At 54.5% G+C, this 18809-nt stretch overlaps 1 protein-coding gene across 1 annotated transcript; it reads right to left on the bottom strand.

The window, feature by feature from the left end:
* Window positions 1-634: 634 nt before the first annotated feature.
* On the bottom strand, window positions 635-18168 carry SLC35F6 (solute carrier family 35 member F6). The gene is made up of 6 exons (XM_021697392.1): window positions 17972-18168; window positions 8914-8986; window positions 7993-8164; window positions 7543-7755; window positions 6753-6863; window positions 635-5466 (listed from the first exon to the last, which is right to left on the bottom strand). Exons 1-6 carry the CDS (start codon window positions 18046-18048, stop codon window positions 4997-4999), a joined length of 1116 nt encoding a protein of 371 aa, XP_021553067.1. The 5' UTR covers window positions 18049-18168; the 3' UTR covers window positions 635-4996.
* Window positions 18169-18809: the final 641 nt, after the last annotated feature.

Genomic DNA, 18809 nt, shown 5'->3' with positions numbered 1-18809 from the left:
AGCTCTACCCTGGGTGCCTGGGTGGCTCAGTTGGTTAAGCGACTGCCTTCAGCTCAGGTCATGATCCTGGAGTCCCGGGATCGAGTCCCGCATCGGGCTCCCTGCTCAGCAGGGAGCCTGCTTCTCCCTCTGACCCTTCCCCCTCTCATGTGCTCTCTGTCTCTCTCATTCTCTCTGTCTCAAATAAATAAATAAAATCTTTAAAAAAAAAAAAAAAAAAAAAGAAAGCTCTACCCTGAAGATGTAGTTAGTGCGTTTGCAGAACGCGTTTCTCAAGAGAAATCACTTTATTCAAACATTTTGTGTTTTGGCCTATTAACCTGAAAGTGGTTTTTAAAGATGAGGAGACAGACCCACAGAGAATGGGACAACCCCTTGTCGCCCCTGTGACCCCCCCAGGAACACCCCACGAATATGGCTCAGAAGCCAGTTTACCTGCATGAACGTTATTGATGACTGGGGTCGTGGGACAGCCAGGATATGACCATGTCTTGGATCACACTCTCCAGCACTGCAATAGAATCCTCCTAGGGAAACGACCCCATCCCTTCATGTTGGAGATAATACGCCTTCCGGCCAAATGTACATCTGGATAGTTAGAATAAAGGAGATTTTATTTTCTACACTTTGTTTTCTTGCATTTTCTAAATGTTCTCCAGTTAACATGTATTGTAATCAGGGAAAATGTCATTATGAAATCAGTGATTTCATGGAACCCTTGTTCACTGGTGCAGCCAGAGTGGAAAATAGTATGTTGATCAGCCAAAAAAGTTAAATGTAGAATTACCATATGATCCAGCAATTCCACTTCTGGGTATACACTCAAAAGAATTAAAAGCAGGGACTTGAACGGGTATTTGCTCACAGCAATGTTACTCACAATAGCCCAATATGTCCAAATGGATGAATAAACAAAATGTAGTGCATACATACAATGAGATAGTATTCAGCCTTAAAAAGAAAGTAAATTCTGACATATGTTACAACATGAATAAACCTTGAAGGCATTGTGGTAAGCAAAACACAAGAGACACAAAAGGAGAACTATTGCATGATTCCACTTACATTAGGTACCTAGAGTAGTCAAATTCATAGAAAGTAGGATAGTGGTTGTCAGGGCCTCACGGGAAAGGAGGAATGGGGAGTAGTGTTGAATGGGTACAGAGTTGCAGTTTGGGAAGATAAAAAAGTTCTAGGGTTGGATGGTGGGGACCGCTGCACAACAAGGAGAATTTAATGCCACTGAACACTTCATAATGGTCAAAATGATGTTTTGTTGTGTGTATTTTACGAGTTTTAAAATGAGGGAAAAAAGGGCAAAGGAAGGCAGGAAAGAAAAGGGAAGCAGCTGTAGTTGGGGACACTCCGTGGGTCCACTGTGATGGAAGGTGGGGTGAGCAGTCTGGTCCAGAAGACCCACTCTTTGGTGATGGCTTATGCAATAGAAGATCCGACAGCCAAGGGCTCTAAAATTAAGTCCACTCCTTGAATGGCTCTTGCATTCATTCACCATTTCTCTAGTTCAGACTCTAATTAATAATCGGTTGTTTCACTGGTCTCTGCCTTTAGTGATCTTTCCAAACAGCAATTTGGATCACATCACTCCCTTGCTTAAAACTCCCCCAGGGTACTCTACTGTCTACAGACAGAGTTCTCATGCCTCAGCAAAATCTAAAAGGTACAGCACCACCTGGGCGCCTGTCCACCTCTCTGACCTTGTCTCTGGCCACTTTTAGCATTGCATGCTTATTGGCATACCTGTCTACTTCCCTGCAGTTCTTGAAGACATCACTTACATGTTTCCGTGCTTTTTTACAAGCTGCTCCTTCCTCCTGGAGGAAGTCTCCCCGGGGACTCTTGCCCAGTCTTTAACACCCAGCTCGAGTGGAGCTCTCTGGTTCTAGGCTGAGTTAGCTGATCGCTCCGGTACAGCTTCCTTTGTATCTCATACAAAGGCCTCTTGTGCACATCACACTGTGCTGGCATTCTTTCTTTACACATTTGTCTCCTGTTTTTCTTTCACAGATCCACAGCCCTTGGAGCACATCCATTCCCAATACGGTTGGCTAAATTCTGAGATAGCAATCCTTTACTGAAGATTTTTTGACAAGGGTTCCTAATGAAGATGGGTGATTTATAAACTTTTATAGCTAGGGGAAATTCTCTGCTGACCTTAAGTTTAGAAAGGATGTAGTCAACAAAAGGCCAAAGGGGCTTTTAACCAAGGCAAATATGAAAGCATGAGGTTAATCTGTAAGCGGGTCAGGAAGGTATACATATTTAGTAACGCTGAGAACCTCTTAGGTAGCTAAGGTCTTGAGAGGTAACGTGACTTGTCCAAGGTCACCCAAAGTCGAAGCGGGGCTGCGAACACAGCTGACTTCTGGTTCTACTTCTTTCCTCTACACCAGGAGGCCCTTTGCTCCACTCCTCCTACTGTCCTCAGCAGGGGTCAGAGATCTGACCTCTTTGAGTGCTGTTTCTTAAACTAGCAGAGACCTTTGGACAAAGTGAAGCCAAATGGAACCACTTGGTATGGTGCTAAATCTCTGCCTTGCGGGCAGATTCCTGGTGGCGGAGCCCAAGGGCCACCCCAGGTGCTGCATGGCGGTCCTGCCGGTAGCCCCTGCCCTAGGCTTCCCTCCAAGACCACTTTGCAAGGGGCAGGGATTGAGCAGTCTGCTACGATGCACATGGTTTAAATTACAGTCTTCGAACTGATGTTTACAGAAGCCCAGTATCAGTCAGTTCTGATTTTGGTGTTCGGAACCTCCACACCAAACTTCCACCATTCCGAACCCCCTTACTCCACTCAGCGAGAGAGAGTGGTGGTCCTTACCCTCCCGCCCACACGACCAGCAAGACCTCTCGAACTCACCCTCCAGAGCACCCCTGAGCGACAGGAGAGTGAACCCATCTCCGGGGGCTTGGGAGGGTATCTACCGAAGGCATAAAGTGTTCTTGAGGCATCTTGTTTTGTCTTAAGATAGATGGGAATTTTGTATTCTCCTCAATGATGGTGTACTTTTTTCCATGATGGTGTATTTTAAAACATTTCTTCCCCTCTGAGCAAAAGCTGATGCTCCGCGCTGGGCCTCTGCTGGGACTTCGTGCCCCCGGCAGACCACGCTGGTGGGCAGTGCGGCCTGACACGACAGTCCACCGTGCGCTGGCATTTACAGGCACCTTCGGTTTATTATCTCATGTGATTTTCGTGTTCATCCGGCAAGATGGAGGGCCGGCTTTCCTGTTTTAGAGATGTGAAGATCCAAAGCTCCAGACGTAAAGTGATTTGCCCGATTTGGTGGCAGGCCCGATGTTTAACCCTTGCGCTCCTTCCCTCCCATTAAAGAGAAAAAAAAAAAAAAGCCACACCGCCAATTTCCCTTTTGTTTTTAAAAATAGAGCCTAAAACGACATTGTACGGCCCCAGTTCTTTTGGACAGGGCGGCTGGAGTCCCCCCCACACTCGCCCTCCATTTCCTTCTTTCGTGGCACACACTGTGACCCACAGAAGCTCCGGGGCCCCTGGGACTCGGAGCTGGTGGCATGGAGAGGCCCTCCTCTCCCAATAAACTGTAATAACCTGCTGATTTCCACACAGCCTGAGGGCTTTGCTTGTCAAAGATCCCTTCCCCCAGAACCTATTTTAAGGAAGGCATTCGGTGTTTTGTTTTGATTGAGCTGCCCAGAAAAATGGTCTGAGGTTCCAGAAACTGCCACGGAATGAGGAACTCCATAAGGAAGGGCTGCTCCGCTCCTTGGGGTCCCCAATGCCAGTCCCCTCCCTTCGGGGTGGGGAGGACAAAAGCACATGAAGCTTTTATTCTGGCCATGGGAACTTTACCCCAAAGACCCCAGAGACCTGTCCGGTGGGTGGAGCTGTAGGTTTGGAATCAGGCAGACCTAGCTTGGACTGCTGGCTCCGTTGAGGAAGCCAGTTAACCACCTCTGGGCCACGGCTTCCTCATCTGCACGCACCTGAGCAGGTTGTTAAGCCAGAGGATTACTGCTGAGCATTTAACACATGCCTAGGATACCAGAATTACTCTAAATGGTGCAGTGCTGGTAAATTCATCACCCTGGAGGGATATTTAGGGAGTCAGGTTGCTGGGGGTGGGGCTGAGGTCCAGATGTGCTCTGGATCCCAAGTGCATGGCCAGAGTCCACAGCAGGAGAGCCTTCTTACAAAACCACTTACGTCTCTGGGCCTCAGTCTTTTCATCTTTAAAATGGAAGGTGAAGAGTTCATAAAAGCTGCTATTAAGGGCTGCTTGGAATTCCCCCTGACATCTCCCCCAGGCAGGGAGGCCTTGAGAGCGTGGGAGCAAGGACCAACACTGGCATGGGGAGGAGGCACTGTGGGCAAAGGGGCATTTCCAAAGAATGGGCTCCTCCCTTCCCACAGGATGGGCCCGGCTGAGGCTGGAAGGTACGGAAGCCACAGCATCTGCACCTTCTGCTTACAGACGGGACCCCAAGGCCCAGGGCCAGTAGGTAATGGGCTGGGGGACATATGCTGAGTTTGTGGCAGAGTCCAGCTAAAACTTAGGTCTCCAAGACAGGGTTAGCGAAGAGTCTACAAGTTCTAGAAAATACGGCGCTTAGTTCTGGTTTGAATTTGTTCACTGGCCCCTCTTCTCTGGAGAACCAAATTTAGCTTATGATTTAGGAGGAAATCTTAGGGTTGTTAGTTCCTGCAGTACCACTTCATGATTTAGTGCTAGCGCTGCAGGAGGGCCTTGGCGGGTGTGGGGTGGGAACCTGGCAGGGGGTAGGTCACCGCACTCAGGCCTGTGGGGGCTGTAGGGGGTGATGACAAAGGAGCACCCGGGTGTCTGGTCATCTCCTGTGGCAGCAGCTGCTCTGGGGGGGGTCGGGGGTCTGAGAGGAGGGGCAGGGAGAGGCCTTGGGGACAGCACACTGTCCACTGTGTGCCCTCGGCCTCAGGGTGGACAAGGTGCATCCAGGTAGCAGCAGAGAACCCACCAGAGGCTCAGCTGGCATCATTGATGGGAGTCCGAGGACCAGCGAGCAGTCTTTCATGCTCGCCCTCGTCTGCTGAGGGCCGGCCCCTGGCCAGGCGGGTCAGCAGCGGGCGGTGCAGCCCATTGTAGAGGGCGGTGCCCATCAGGAGGATGAAGAAGCCCAGGATCTGCAGAGGGTGGAAGGCCTCCCAGCCCAGCGCCAGGCTCAGTGCCCAGATGACAATGGTGCGCAGGCTGTCCAGCACCATGCGGGTGGTGGCGCTCAGTTCCTTGGTGACGCTGATGCCCGCAAAGTTGAAGAAGGCGATGCTGCTGATGTTGCCCAGCAGCGCCAGGGCGATGAGCGGCTGTCGGGCCACCTGGCAGAAGGCGTCCAGCGTGTCCTCCAGCGTCCCTCGGGGGTTTCCACTGAAGGAGCCGGCGGGGATATAGTACATGGGCACCAGCAGCAGGGACAGGATCACGAAGCCAAAGAGGCCTGTGGGGGTGGAGGAAGCACGCTGCACTCTCTGCTCAGCTCCCGCCCCACCCCTCCCCATCCCCAGCTCAGCCCACCCAGCAGGGGCTGCGCTGGTCTCCCTCCCTCCGGGCCACCCCTCCTGGCGGCCTCACACCAGCTCCTTCCTGTTCATCCAGAGTGCAGAGCGGCCTACTGAGGGGGCTCTAGCTGCCCTTCTCCACTTTAATCACGTTTTCTGACTGGACCAAGAATAATAAATACATTTTATATCGTGACCGGTATAAGTATGCACAGGCGCGTACCCACGTGCGCACTTCCACAAAATAATAGCTACCCTGCCAATGTTCTCTGGCATTCTTAAATTCTGTTGTGTGCATTCACAAAAGAATGGCAGCTGCGACCAGGACATTGCTCTCACAAGCGTGGAAAAACAAGAGTTCTCTAATTCAGGGTCACTGGTCTGTGACCAGGAGTGGACCAGAATGTGAATCAACGCACTGCTCCATTCAGAAAGCCTCACTGGGGAAAAAACCGAGTGGATACAACAATGTGCTTGATGACGTGGTGGATCGAGATGATTAACGTTGTGCCAGGAGCCCGTGGTGCACGCACAGCTCCCTGCCGGGTCCACAGGCCACACGTGGCCTGTGCTGAGCTCATCTGCCCTGCTGGCCTCGTATTTTTAAAGCTTAAACGTTTTGGTAGTTACTTCCCTGCTCAAAAACTTTTGGTGGTTCCACCCTGTCTGTCACTTAAAGTCTGGATTAAATCCACTTGCCTGACATTCAAGGTTCTCCATAATAAGACCCTGACCTATTCAATTCCCGATCAGGGTCCCAACATCAAACCTGTATCTCACCAACCACTCCTTACTTGTTTCGACACTCGTGGCCAGCTCCCCACGTCTTTGCTCTGTCTGGAGCTTTCCCTCCTTCCCACTCTTGTAGCTCGACCACCACCTTCCCCATTCTGAAGACACTCAGATGTGCTTGTCAAGTGAAACAGCACTTGAGCACAAGTGGTCTGAGCTCAAAAGCACTGTCTGGTCCTTCCCTGTTGGCCAACTCCTCTAGAGTGGGGCGTGCATCCCCTTCATCCTCGACCTCGTCCCCGCCCCCAGCTCTGGGGTCAGTCTCTGTCAGCACACACGTCGGGAAGGGAGGGAGGATTGGGGGTGGGGGCTCATCCCCTCCCCGTGGACCCCGGCACCTTGCCCTGCGCTCCTGCTTGTGCATCCACTCCACATGCCACCGTCCAGGGTGCCCCCACAGCAGCAACCCCTCTCAGCCCCTGTGCTCACACACCCTCAGTGCCAACCGCCCGCAGCGGGTGCACATTATGCCTGTAGACGAACTTCTCCTCGAGCACCATCTGGATGGAGACGATGATCTGGGCCATGATGATCAACAGGTCCCCTGTGGGGAAGCGAGCCAGGGTAAGGCTGGGCTGCATGGGGTGGGGGTGGGGGGCGAGGACGGAGCACGGCCACGATAACCCCCGATTTGGCAGGGTAGCATGTAGTTCGTGAGGCAGTCATGACAGCCCCATGCCTGGTCTCCTGGCCCCTGAGGGGTGGGGCAGGCCAGCAGGGCAGGCACTGTTACCACTCTGGGCCGAGGCTCCAGAAGATCCAGAGGCCCGCCTGGGCCTGTGAGGGGCACAGTAAGGTAATAAGCAGGTCTTCTGAGATGCACAAGGCTTGGTGATAGACGTTTCTGGTTTAGTCCATCCTCTGAGGACCAGAGGGGTCCCGTCATTGTTGAAGAGGCTGCCGGGCTGGGTACTTGGTAAACACTCAATAGACACTCGGTCCCTCACCGTCCCAGACCCAGCAATTTGTGTGTGTGTGTGTGTCACAGCACGAACCTTCTCCCTCCTCTGACCTCCCGCTCCTTATCTACCCCCTCTCATGCTGCTTGTGCTTTTCTGCATTCTGTCACCTCAAGAGCAGATGCAGGCCCACGTCCCCCATGCACCCACACCCAGGGCTGGGCATAGAGAAGAGCTTGCAGAAGTCTGTTGACTGACTGTGCTGGGCTCCCAGGGAGGACAGGACAAGATGGGCAGCCCCTGGGTCCCCGACCCTCACCGCACCTGTGATCACTTCGCTGAGCTTGTGCTGATCATCGTGCTTGCTCAGGAGGTCGGCCAGGCCCACAACCACCAGCCCCACGATGGTGGCAAGGATGCCCAGCCACTGGCTCAGCGCCAGCCTCCGCCCCAGGAAGGCCACTGAGAATAGGCCTGTGAATATGATCACTGCGCCCCGGAGCATCTGGAAGCTGGAGGCACTCGTCATGTTCAGGGCTGGGAGAAGAGAGACACACGATGTTAGCTCCTGAGGGCCAAGGCTATCTAGTCTCTGAGGTGCCCTCAGGGCTGAAGACACACCTTGCACATAGTATGTGCTCAGTAAATCTTGCTCGCACGCATGCACACGCGTGTGTAAGTATGGGAGGAGGCAGGGGTGAGGTGAGCTGGGGTAGGGGTGGCTGTTTCACCAGTGCCCCCTTGGGCCCTTCTCAGCCTGGCCTGGCTACTCACCCACATACATGATGCTGGTCCCTGTCATGTCGCACAGGGCAGGGGGCAGGAAAAGAAGGGGGTTGAAGGGCTGCTGGGGATCCATGCTGGCATCTGGGTGCCTCGCAGCTCTGCAGCGGAGCAGGAAGAAGGCCACCAGGCAGGACAACTCCCCCAGGAACATGCCCACTGCCTGCAGGGACGGAACCCTACAAGTTCACAGCTGGAAGGAGAATCACCTTTGACAAAATTTTAACACAGCCCGTCTTCACATGAAAGCTTACCTATGACTTGACACGTAAACCAGACAAAAGCAGAGCTGCTGTGTGTGGAAGACCAGAGACTACCTCCTAGGCCTAAGCCCTAACCCCTAGAAACATCTCGATGGAAACCCTAAGGCTGCACAGGGCCTGGTCTGAAAACCACTGATCTAGGCCAAACTCTGGTCAAGTTCCAGATGGAGAAACAGAGGCCCAGAGAGGCTCAGGAACTTACTTAGGGTCACAGAGCAAATTGCTGGGAGAGCAGGGGCTGAAATATGAGCCTCTGCTTCCCAGTCTGGCCGTATGGTGCCTTCCATTTATGTTGTCTGCCCCATCCCAGTGGAGTCTGGGCTTCCCATGAATGACGAGCCGGTTTTGCTACTGGGGTTGATGTGTTCCAAATGGGTCCTGACGTGGACATGCGAGGGCTGGCCTTGCAGCGTCCAGGGCATGACTGCTTCCCGGGACTCATGCAGCCCTCCCAGAGAGGGCTGTGCCCTCTGCCCCCTTCCGTGGGCACTCACACCCTGGCCTCTGTTCTGGCGAGGGAGGGAGGGAGTGTTGGCTCTTCTGGGAGTACAGGCAGGCTCCACCCCAGGTCAGGAAGCAGTAGGGCCTCACGGGGGACACCTGACCTGAGGCCCGGGCGATAGGAGGTGGGGAGGGATGGGGCGGATACCTGGAGAAAGGGATGCTGGAAGCTGTGCTCCTTGCTCCCTCTGCAGCCCTGGGCCACGAAGTTGTCTGCCCACCTGCAGCGGAGAGACAGAGAAGGTCAAACCCTTGGCAGCGTGCCAGCTCTGCAACCCTGGCCCCCGTATCTGTGGACAAGCTCGCTCCTCTCAACACCGAGGCCAGACTTCGGGGACCTGGCCCAGCGTGAGACTCCCTCTCCAAGAGGCCAGTTCCCGCAGCAGGAAGTCTTCATCTGGGATCGTGGACAGCAAAAGTGGGGGGGGGGTTGGGGGTGGGGGCAGAAACCTTTAGCTGAAATGTAGCACTTCCTCACATTGTGAATGTAGCCCCACAGTACCTGTGACTTTGTCACACACACAAGTCACGGCTGCTCTTCTCGGCACATCAGAGTCCTTGCAGGAACCGGGAAGTGGCATTTACAATCATCGCTACTACAAAATCACAGTAATTAGACCCACTGCTTATAATATTCTGTGTCAAGAAGTGTATACACACACATATTACTATAGCACAAATTGGCTTTTTCAATGTTTTGATAACTTTACTTCAACATAAGTGACTTTTTCTGTAATCCAAACCTTTAATTGCACTTTTTTTTTTTTTTAAAGATTTTACCCATTCATTTGAGAGAGAGAGACAGAGAGACAGAGAGAGCACAAGCATGGGGGAGGCAGAGAAAGAGGGAGAAGCAGACTCCCCGCTGAGCAGGGAGTCCGATGCGGGGCTCGATCCCAGGACCCTGGGATCATGACCTGAGCCGAAGGCAGACGCTTAACCATCTGAGCCACCCAGGCGCCCCTAAATGCACATTTAAAAACAATATTCTAGGCTTTACCAGACTGTCAAATGGGCCGATGGCACAAAAAATATCAGGAGCCTGTGGTCTGCAAGGGCATTCGGGCCCTTGGGAAATGACTGCCTGACACACCTGGTCACCTTCCTGTAACCTGCAGCGTTCGGAGGGTCTTTCTAGCACTAACTGGGAAGCAGGTGGCAAGTACATGGCACTAGTGGAGCGGCTTCCTGGCCAGCACCCTGCCAGATGGCATCACTGAGTCTGGCATGCTTCCCTAGCAAACCCAGACGCAAGCCCAGAATCCTCTGCGGCAGAGCGCCGTGGGCAGCTACCACCAATCATTCTGCACCGTCTGCCGCCCTTGCACTAAAGCTCCTGCCCCCCAATTTCACTCTTGCTGGGCTTCGTTGGGTCCCTGGAGTCTCATCTAATCTCTTTCATTTAAAAGTCCTTTGGGGCGCCTGGGTGACTCAGTCAGTTAAGCGTCTGCCTTTGGCTCAGGTCATGATCCCAGGGTCCTGGGATCAGGCCCCGCGCTTCTCCCTCTCCCCCTGCTTGTGCTCTCTCTCTCTCTGACAAATAAGTAAATAAAACCTTTAAAAAAAAAAATGTCCTTTAGATATTTGGAGACTTTCTTACCTTCTTTTGAATCTTCTCATCTTGTGGCTAAACAGCCCCAGCCCTTCCTAACCTTTAACTCCCGTGGCTGCTGACTTCTGGAAGCACTCAGGTGGGCCCAGGCCCCGAGGTAAGTGCATGGCATCTGGCCAGGACCGAGCCTGGCAAGACAGCCGCCCCTCCTTCATGTTACACATCCTGTCATTCGCTGCCACAGCTCTAACGGAGTCTGTCACATCACACAGCTGACTCGAGTCAATGCGGACCCAGGGCAGTGTCCTGTGGGCCCTGGACCCTTTCTTTCTGCAGCGCCCCACGCCTAGGCGGTGGCTGTCTCTAAACTACAAGACTCAGGACTTCTTTTTCTCAAATGTCTTTCCTTACAATGTCTGTCAAAAGCAGCCACATGGTAGTCCCCAGCCCTACTCCGCTGGCTCATTTTGGCCACCAGCCTGAGGTTTCAAAAGGCAGGGGGAAGCCTTTTGTTTCTGTGCCCCCCACAGGACTGCAAGCCTGGGACACTGGTTAGGGCTGGGTTTGACAAAGATCCGGGCCAGCCATGGCTTCCCTGTGCCCTGAGTTTGGGGAGGGGACAGGAGACGCCTGGAAGCTGGGAGCAGGAAGGGCGGGCTGAATGGCTGTAGAATTCCCCATTGGCCCTGAGGGCGAGACCACATCTACTCATTGATCTGAACACACTCCAGGGCCAGTGAACAAAACAGGGCTAGGGCAAACTTAGCTCATAGTGAGTGAGCTCTCAGCGGGAGACCCCACCCACCCCAGAGATGCCAGGAGGGGCATTTAGGAGGGCTTGTGGTTCTTGGGAATGGTGGGGGTCAAAGGAGAGCTGAAGGGTGGCGAGAAGGTCTCACAGGACCCTTTGGAAACGTGGAGAGAAATCTGGGTCAGGGGACTAGGCTGTAACCAGTCCCAGTACCAATGGGGCAAAGAAAGCTATAACTAAAGAAACCATCTGCTCTGTGGGGTCTCATTTCTGCCCCATCTGCTGCAAGTTCTGGCTCTTGGATCCCCAGGCAGGACAGGACATGGGATGCAGGTGGGGGCCACAGACAATGGTGTGGCCCCCCCGCCAAGGCAGGTCTGCTCTCCAACTCAGGCTTGCTTTTGCAGAAAGAGCACTCTGGGAGGGCCTGGCTGAGGCAACTGAGTGTAACAGAGGAGAAGCGAGGAAGAGTAAAGAGGTCCTGCTTTACCAAAGTGCAGAGCCAGCTGCCCCAAAGCACGTCGGAGATGGAAATTCCTGCAGCTGGAGCCAGGGCTCCTCCAGGAGGAACAAGGGAGGTTCTGCCAAGCCCATGAAGGTCAACTACAAGTTTAAGGCGAGGGCACGTGTGGAAGCCCCTTCCTCATCACGCTGGTGTACCCAGAGTGCATGGCAGGCTCCAGAAGAACCCCTGATTTACTGGTAGAGCTGCCTCCCCCCGGGCTACTGCCTACGCAGCTTACCGTAACGACCACTCACACATCGATCCCTGTGTGTGTTCGAGTCACTACCACTTGAGAGGGTGGAAGCTCAGCACGCAGCAACTTCTCTATCTCTGGATCCCCAGCTCCTGGCATACAGGAGCTCCATTTTGTTGTTGTTGAATAATGGCATTTTCAGGCTCCACCTGGCGAACAGGCAGGTACTACAGTCCAGAGGTAGCGTATGCTTGCCTCCTAATTTCCCACCGGGGGAGGTGCCGCCTGCTGGTGGGACCCGCTGGGCTTGTCCCCCAGGAGTAGGCACCAAGTGCAAAGAGCTGGCTGTAAGGCCGATGCTGAGCTCCCTCTCCCGCCCCTGGGGCCTTCTTTGCTTTCCCCAAGGGGTGGATCTGCCTCAACAAGCTGGGGCTGGCAGTGTTCCCAGCCTGGGAAATGGAGTCTTTTTGTATCTGGATGCCTGGGGCGGGCTTGCAGTCCAAGGGATTGGGTGTCGCAAGGACAGGCGGCCCTGCCCAGCCTTTCTTCAGAGAGAGAGGAGTTCAGACCTGCAGATTTGGGGCTAGGGTCAGGCTTCACCTCCTGGTCGTGAGACAGGCTTCAGCTCATTGCATAGGCACAGATGGACCCCAGATAGCACAGAACGAGAGCCAAGATCCAGGCTCTGTTGATCGGGGGGTGACAGCAAGGGGCCCTAAGGTGGGACAGCTGTTTGCAAAACACTTCACTGCATGTTTTTATAAATGTACAATTCGCCGGGTACTGACTTCGTGCCAGGCCTGTGCTGGACGCTTCATGTTCTTCATTTTACAGATGGGGACTTCATGGTTTGGGGCGGAGGGGTGGAGAGAGCTGGGTGCAAACCCACACAGTTAACAACAGGCGGGTCTAGGGCCAAATCCATCTGCTTCAATTTGCATTCAGAAAAGGCAGCAGAATATATGGAAAGCTCATGACTTTTGAGTCTCACAGGCTGGACAAGTTAATAGTCTTCTCATCTATAAAATGGGGATAATAAGGCCAGCACTGATAAACTGTCAAAAGTATAAATAAGATATATAAGAGCCGGCACATGGGGCGGCCTGGGTGGCTCAGACCTTAAGTGTCTGCCTTCAGCTCAGGTCATGATTCCAGGGTCCTGGGATCGAGCCCTGCATCGGGCTCCCTGCTCTGTGGGAAGCCTGCTTCTCCCTCTCCCACTGCCCCTGCTTGTGTTCCTTCTCTCACTGTATGTCTCTCTGTCAAATAAATAAATAAAATCTTAAAAAAACAAAACAAAACAAAAAACAAGAGCTGGCACATGGCAGGGAGTCAGTGAAAGTCCTTTTCTGCCCCTTCTCCCTCTTTCGCCTCTATTAAGCAGGAGTCTGTCCCCTTGTGTTGGGTCAATATGGCCCACTCTGCTCCAGCCCGAGAGTGCACATCCATTCTCTGGGACCCACCTGGCCAGCTGAAGCAGAGGAGGCCGGAGGGCCACAGAGCCACAAAGTGCCGACAGAAAAGAAACTCAACCATCATCTCAGAAAGCTCCTTATTTGACAGACAAAAAAACCCAGGGATCAGAGAGCGCTTGAGGGACAGAGGGCTCATCTGGTGCCAAGAAAGGCTAGTCCCCAGGGGTCTCCACTTCCAGTTCCATGAATTTCTCCCATCACCTTCTTATTCCAGATTTTTCCCACTCCCCTGGCTGAGGTGGAGAGAGGCCAGCTCTGCAGATGGGCCCTCCCTTCTCTCTAGATAGAAGGCCATGGTCGCGTGGGCAGGAGGGGAAGCCTGTGGGGACCCCCAAGAGTCAGGCTGACGCTACATGAGGAGCTGCCTTCTGCTGGCAGAGACCGGCTTCTTTTATAATTTTTTCTTTAAATTAAAAAAAATTTTTTTAAAGTAATCTCCGCACCCAACATGGGGCTCGAACTCACAATCCTGAGATCAAGAGTCGCACACTCTACTGACTGAGCCAGGAGACCGGCTTCTTTTAGGAGGGGCCTCGGCAGGCCGGGGGTGGGGTCCCCTGGCTGGGGGTGAGTCACCCCGGCCTGGCCAAACTCAGAGCTCAGCATTCTGAGAGGTGTGCGTGGCCACGTGAGGGCAGCGGGTGCCGACAGACTGAGGAAGTGGCCAATGTGGCTAGCTCAGACTGACGGTCGGGTGTCCAGTCCCCCGCAGAATCTCTGCCACTTCCTTTGGTGCCCCCAGCTTGTTAAGCCCAGTGAGTCAGCGCCTTTCTCCTGCCTGGGATCTCCAGCAAGGACGCAGGGCTGCTCCACTCTTTGGTGTCACAGCAGCTGGTGATAAACGATCACGCGACCTCTCATCTAAGTATTACCCAATCTTCCTCAGTAGAGCCTACCCTGCATCTGGGAAGAAGGGAGGGAAGTCAAGCCCATTTTACAGATGAACCTGAGGCTTGGAGAGGCCCAGTGACTCATGTAATCCCATAAACTCCCATGCCTTGCACTCTTTTCACTCTACATACTGCCTTCCTGGTTTAAGGCGTTCTGTGGCTGGTGCAGGAACCCTTTGAAGCAATTATCCCAGGCCAGCTCCTCAGATTTAAGGGTGGAGTCAGCCACCAAGGCAGAAGTTAGAGCTGGCACAGGAAGGACAGAGAGAGTCCTTCCCTATTAGAGACCCAGGGGTCCCAGGCCTCCTGCCACTTTCGTGGCGGGGTCCCCACACCAGGGGCCTGACTGTTGGGAGGGGAAGTCACCCCCTGGCCCCTCTCTGGCTGGGTGGGCTTCACAGCCTGCAGCATTTAGGAGGGCACCTGAGCCTTACTTAGTGAGCGTCTGCTTGACCCTGGCTCTTGACATGCAGAACCCCAGATGGATTCAGGAGAACAGGGCTCCGAAATGGGGAGGACCCCACAGACAGGCACTAGTTCAGGCACAGCCCTAAGCAGTGCTGGGGGGTGGGGACCGTCTGCTGTGCAGGAGATGCATCAGCAGAAGGCCCTGGTGAGCGGGGCGGCAGAAAGCAGCCACGGAAAGCAGAAGCAACCACTTGACTGGAAGGGCCCTTTGCCGAGGCCCAGGGACAGGGCCAAAGGGCCAGGCCGATGGGTGGCTTTCTGCTGTGGGTATGTGACCCCCATCGCAGCAAGGGCAGGCCTGTCTCCTGCAGCCTACCCAGACCTGCTGAGCAGGCAGAGTGGCCTCCTCCGGGGGACAGACGCCCTCTGGTCCCAGCACAACACGCGGCAGGTGTTCACCCACTTCCTCCGCCGCAAGTTTCGTCTTCCCTGGACATTTTACAGGTCAAGGAACTGAAAGAGGCTACTGGAGACACTAAATAAGAACCGTGAGTGGCCCCCTGTCTCCAGGGGGAAATGAAGTAGGATGACGGCAGGATCCCCTGGGCTGGGACAGAGCTTTGCTGCCCAGTCCCAGAGGGAGGGCACTCTGGTGGCAGGGAGGGGAGCTGTCGCTTGCGGGACTACAACTTCCGTGGGCCAGGCTTGGCTGCTCTCCCTGGGGAGATGCGAGAGGCGATCCCCAAGGAAGCGGAACTTTGGGGTACTGCCACTGTAGAAGGACTGGACTAAAATGCTGAGACCCAGCTTCTGGTCCCCACTCTGATGCCAGCCAGCTAGTCACAAAAAGAAACTTCTCATGGGACCAAGACTATAAATTGTGGGGATTAGGATGGGTGATTTCTATGTTTCTAACAGCTTTAAATGCCCTGAAAAATGACTTGAGAGGTCCCTAGCCTCATCCCATAGTGATAGTTAAGAGCCTGGAGTCTCAAGCCAGATTACTTTGGCTCAATATAAACTCTGCCACTGACCAGCTGAGTTGAACTCAGGCAAGCGATTCCATCTCTCCATAGCTCAGTTTCCTGATCTCGGGACAGGGAGTTTATCCCCTTCATAGGCCGGTTACGAGAGTTCATTAAACGAACACATGAAAGGCGGCCGCAGCAGGGCCAGGCCCTGGTTAGAGCGGCTGCTTAGCACTCGCTGTGGTCATACTGTAGTCTGTCTGTCCTGCCAGAAACTGCAGGTCAGAGTGTGATTGCAAATTGGTAATTCCCATCAGGATGTACACAGCCGCTCTCTCACATTTTCTCTCTGAGGGCGTCCTTCTCAAAGTCTGGCCTCAGAACACTGTTTAGGGCCCAATTCTGGGGCCCATTTGAGGTAGGGAGGTTCCTGAGAGGCCCCACATCAGGTGACCTGGCAGGGGACGGGGCCAAAGGCTGGGTCCCCACGTGGGAGTCTCTTTCCTGCCTCTCAGGCAGCCTCCAAGGGCAAGGCCTCCTGAGGCCAAGGATCCCAGGGCCTCCTACCTGGCCGGGAAGGAGCTGAATCAGTTTACCCCAGTAATAACTGGCCATCTCGACTCTCCGTGGGGACAGAAGCCCTGGCAGACCTATAGCCACTCCCTAAACACTTGACTGAGGCCTTGGAGGGTACGACAGATGGACAGACAGACGACTTGTTCTGCTGCATTCAGATCCCAAGATGGGAGCTCTCATGTTGAGTCTCCTTTACAGTTAAGGAGGCCACAGGGCTCAGGAGACCAGCTCAAAACATAGACACAGACAAACCAGAGACTGGGGGGGGAGGGGGGGTCTACCCAGAGCTGCACTTCCTTTGGAGAAGGGAGGACACTGGTTGTCAAGTGTGTATGCTCTGTCCCCTTCACCTCTGATTCTAAGCTTCTCAAACCTTCTGAGTTTGAGTCCAGACAGTGCTTCACACCCTGTAGGTACCTTATACAAGGCTGACGAATTGAACTGGATACCTCCCTCCCAGGTCTCTCCTCTGGAGCATTTGAACGAACACTTCAACACTGAATAAGAGATGACTAGCCCCCTACCGCCCAGGGGGCCTCGAGCACAGCCCAGAGGGTGACTGGTGTGACTCTGCATTGCTGTGGAGCCTGGCAGGGCCCAGCTGGAAATGAGGTCTGGCTGGGACAGGGCCACTGTCTACTCTTCTCCAAATGCCTTTTGGAATCGGTTCAGAAAAAGGCCAGGATCCAGGTACTGGGGGTTCTGAAATGGTAAACTGAGGGGGCAGGAGGGCCCTGCCTTGAGGTGGGGGCAGAGCAAGCGACAAAGCGCTGCCAAGAGAAGGGGCTGCCTTCTGGGTCTCCTGTACATTACAGAGGAGGCTATGCTCAACCCCTCGGCCTCGTGACAGCCCCGGGTCCTCAATCCCTAACCTCCTGGGGTCTGTCTTCCCGGTCCCACAAGCACCTCACCCTCATGCATCACAGCTGAACTGTGCACCTGCCCTCCCTGTCTGGGTTCATGACACTTGTGTTCTCCCAGGCAGAAACCCTGGAGGGTTCACTGTCTCTCTCTCTCTCTCGATCCTGTGGGTCAGGCCTTATGGCTTCATTCTGCACCTGGTCTCTCCTACCTGTCCCCTCCTTGCCTGCCTCACTGCCCCCTCTTCCCTCCCTCATCTGCTCTGCAGCAGCCTCCGAGTGGTTTCCCCTGCACCAAACTACTCTTCATCTTGACCACCCGGTTCATCATATCACCTTTAACATGTCACTCCCTGCTCAAAAGCCCTTCTTTGATTGTGGGATAAAATGCGGCCTGGGCATTTGGTGCTAGTTACAATACACTTCGATGTGGCTTTGCTGTTCCCTGCAACCGCGTCTGGCCACATGTAGAAATTCCACCAAAATGTCAAGGCCCAGCTTTGACCTCTCCTCAATGAGAAACCCATGGGGTACCCCCATCTCTGTCGCGACAGCCTTCCACGCTCACTGGTCACTCGGCCCTCATGGCTTCTATTGTAGCCGGTGTGCACAAGTGCGGGAGTCCCCCTTCACCTCACCCCTGCCCAAAGCTCCTGAAGGGCCCGGCCTCCAGCCAGCGTTGGAAGGGGCCGGAGAGGAACTGGTCCAACCCTTCCGTTTAAAGATGAGGAAACTGAGGCATGGAGTCGGGAGGTGACTCGCCGGGATCAAGCACACAGCGATCAAAGCCGGGGCTCGGATCCTCCAGCCGGCGACAAGGCCTCAGTCCATATTTCCCCGGGGCCTCGCGCCCCTTGGGGGCCCCAAAACCGCGTGAACAGACCGGAGAAACGAGGCGAGCCGGTGAAGCCGGGAAAGGAGAGCCGAGAAGGAGGAGGACGAGGAAGGTGCGCGGGGTGGCCGGCGCCCTCGAGGGCCGCGGCAGGTCCGGCTGAGCCCCCTCCCCTCCCGGCCGGGCCCGGACTCACTTGGCCGAGAGCGTGTTGATGGAGCCGGTGACGAGCATGAGCCCGGCCAGGAACAGCTGGTACTTGGTCCAGGCCATGGCGGCGGATGCGGGGAGCGGGAAACTGCAGGGACCCCCGCGACCTCCCCGCTCGCTCCAGGCGGCAGCTCCCGACCCCGTCACCCGGGGGTCTCGAGAGCGAGCGCTTCCGGGCCCGGCGTCACGTGACCCGAGCCGGCCCCGCCCCGCCCCGCGCCGTGGCCCCGCCCACGGGCGGGCGCCGGGCAGCGCTGCGGTGTCAGTGCGGAGCAGATCCCCGGCGCTCTGGTCTCCGCAGGGTGACAGTGGCCAGTTACGGGCCCAGGTCTTCCTGTTTGTAAAAGCGGCTGATGGGACCGTGCAACGGGAATGCATTGTGAATGTCAGAGCGTTCTGTAAACCGCTTAAAGAGATCGTGTCACAAAGTGGACACGTCCTCATGGGCATCTCTTCTGTACAGGGAACCCCCCGGGAAGCCTGGAACGTGTCTCTGGATGACTTGTTCACATCTTCCAGAAAAGTGGCTCAGGAATCTAGTTCCAATTCCCCAGGAGACCATTTCATAGCTGAGGAAACTAAATTGAGAGAAGCCAAGCTTATGATCTTGCTAGTGAGTGATAGAATGGGGGTGTGCATGTAGGTTCTTCAATCTCACCCAGATCCGTACCTTGGGCACAGTCCCTTCACCAGTGCTTCTTCGCGGATTCCCAGGATGCTGCTCTGAGGCATCTGTGGCAGAAAGACCTAGTGGTCTTGTTTGCTGAGGATTCACGGCTTTTAAAATCCTAGTTCTCAGCTCCCCAGCTGTCCTCTGTCCTCAT

This window comes from Neomonachus schauinslandi, chromosome 10 (genome assembly GCF_002201575.2).
Source record: "Neomonachus schauinslandi chromosome 10, ASM220157v2, whole genome shotgun sequence".
NCBI classification, from domain to species: Eukaryota; Metazoa; Chordata; class Mammalia; order Carnivora; family Phocidae; genus Neomonachus; species Neomonachus schauinslandi.
The sequence above is the reverse complement of the archived record's forward strand: the minus strand, read 5'-3'. Positions and strand labels throughout refer to the sequence as shown.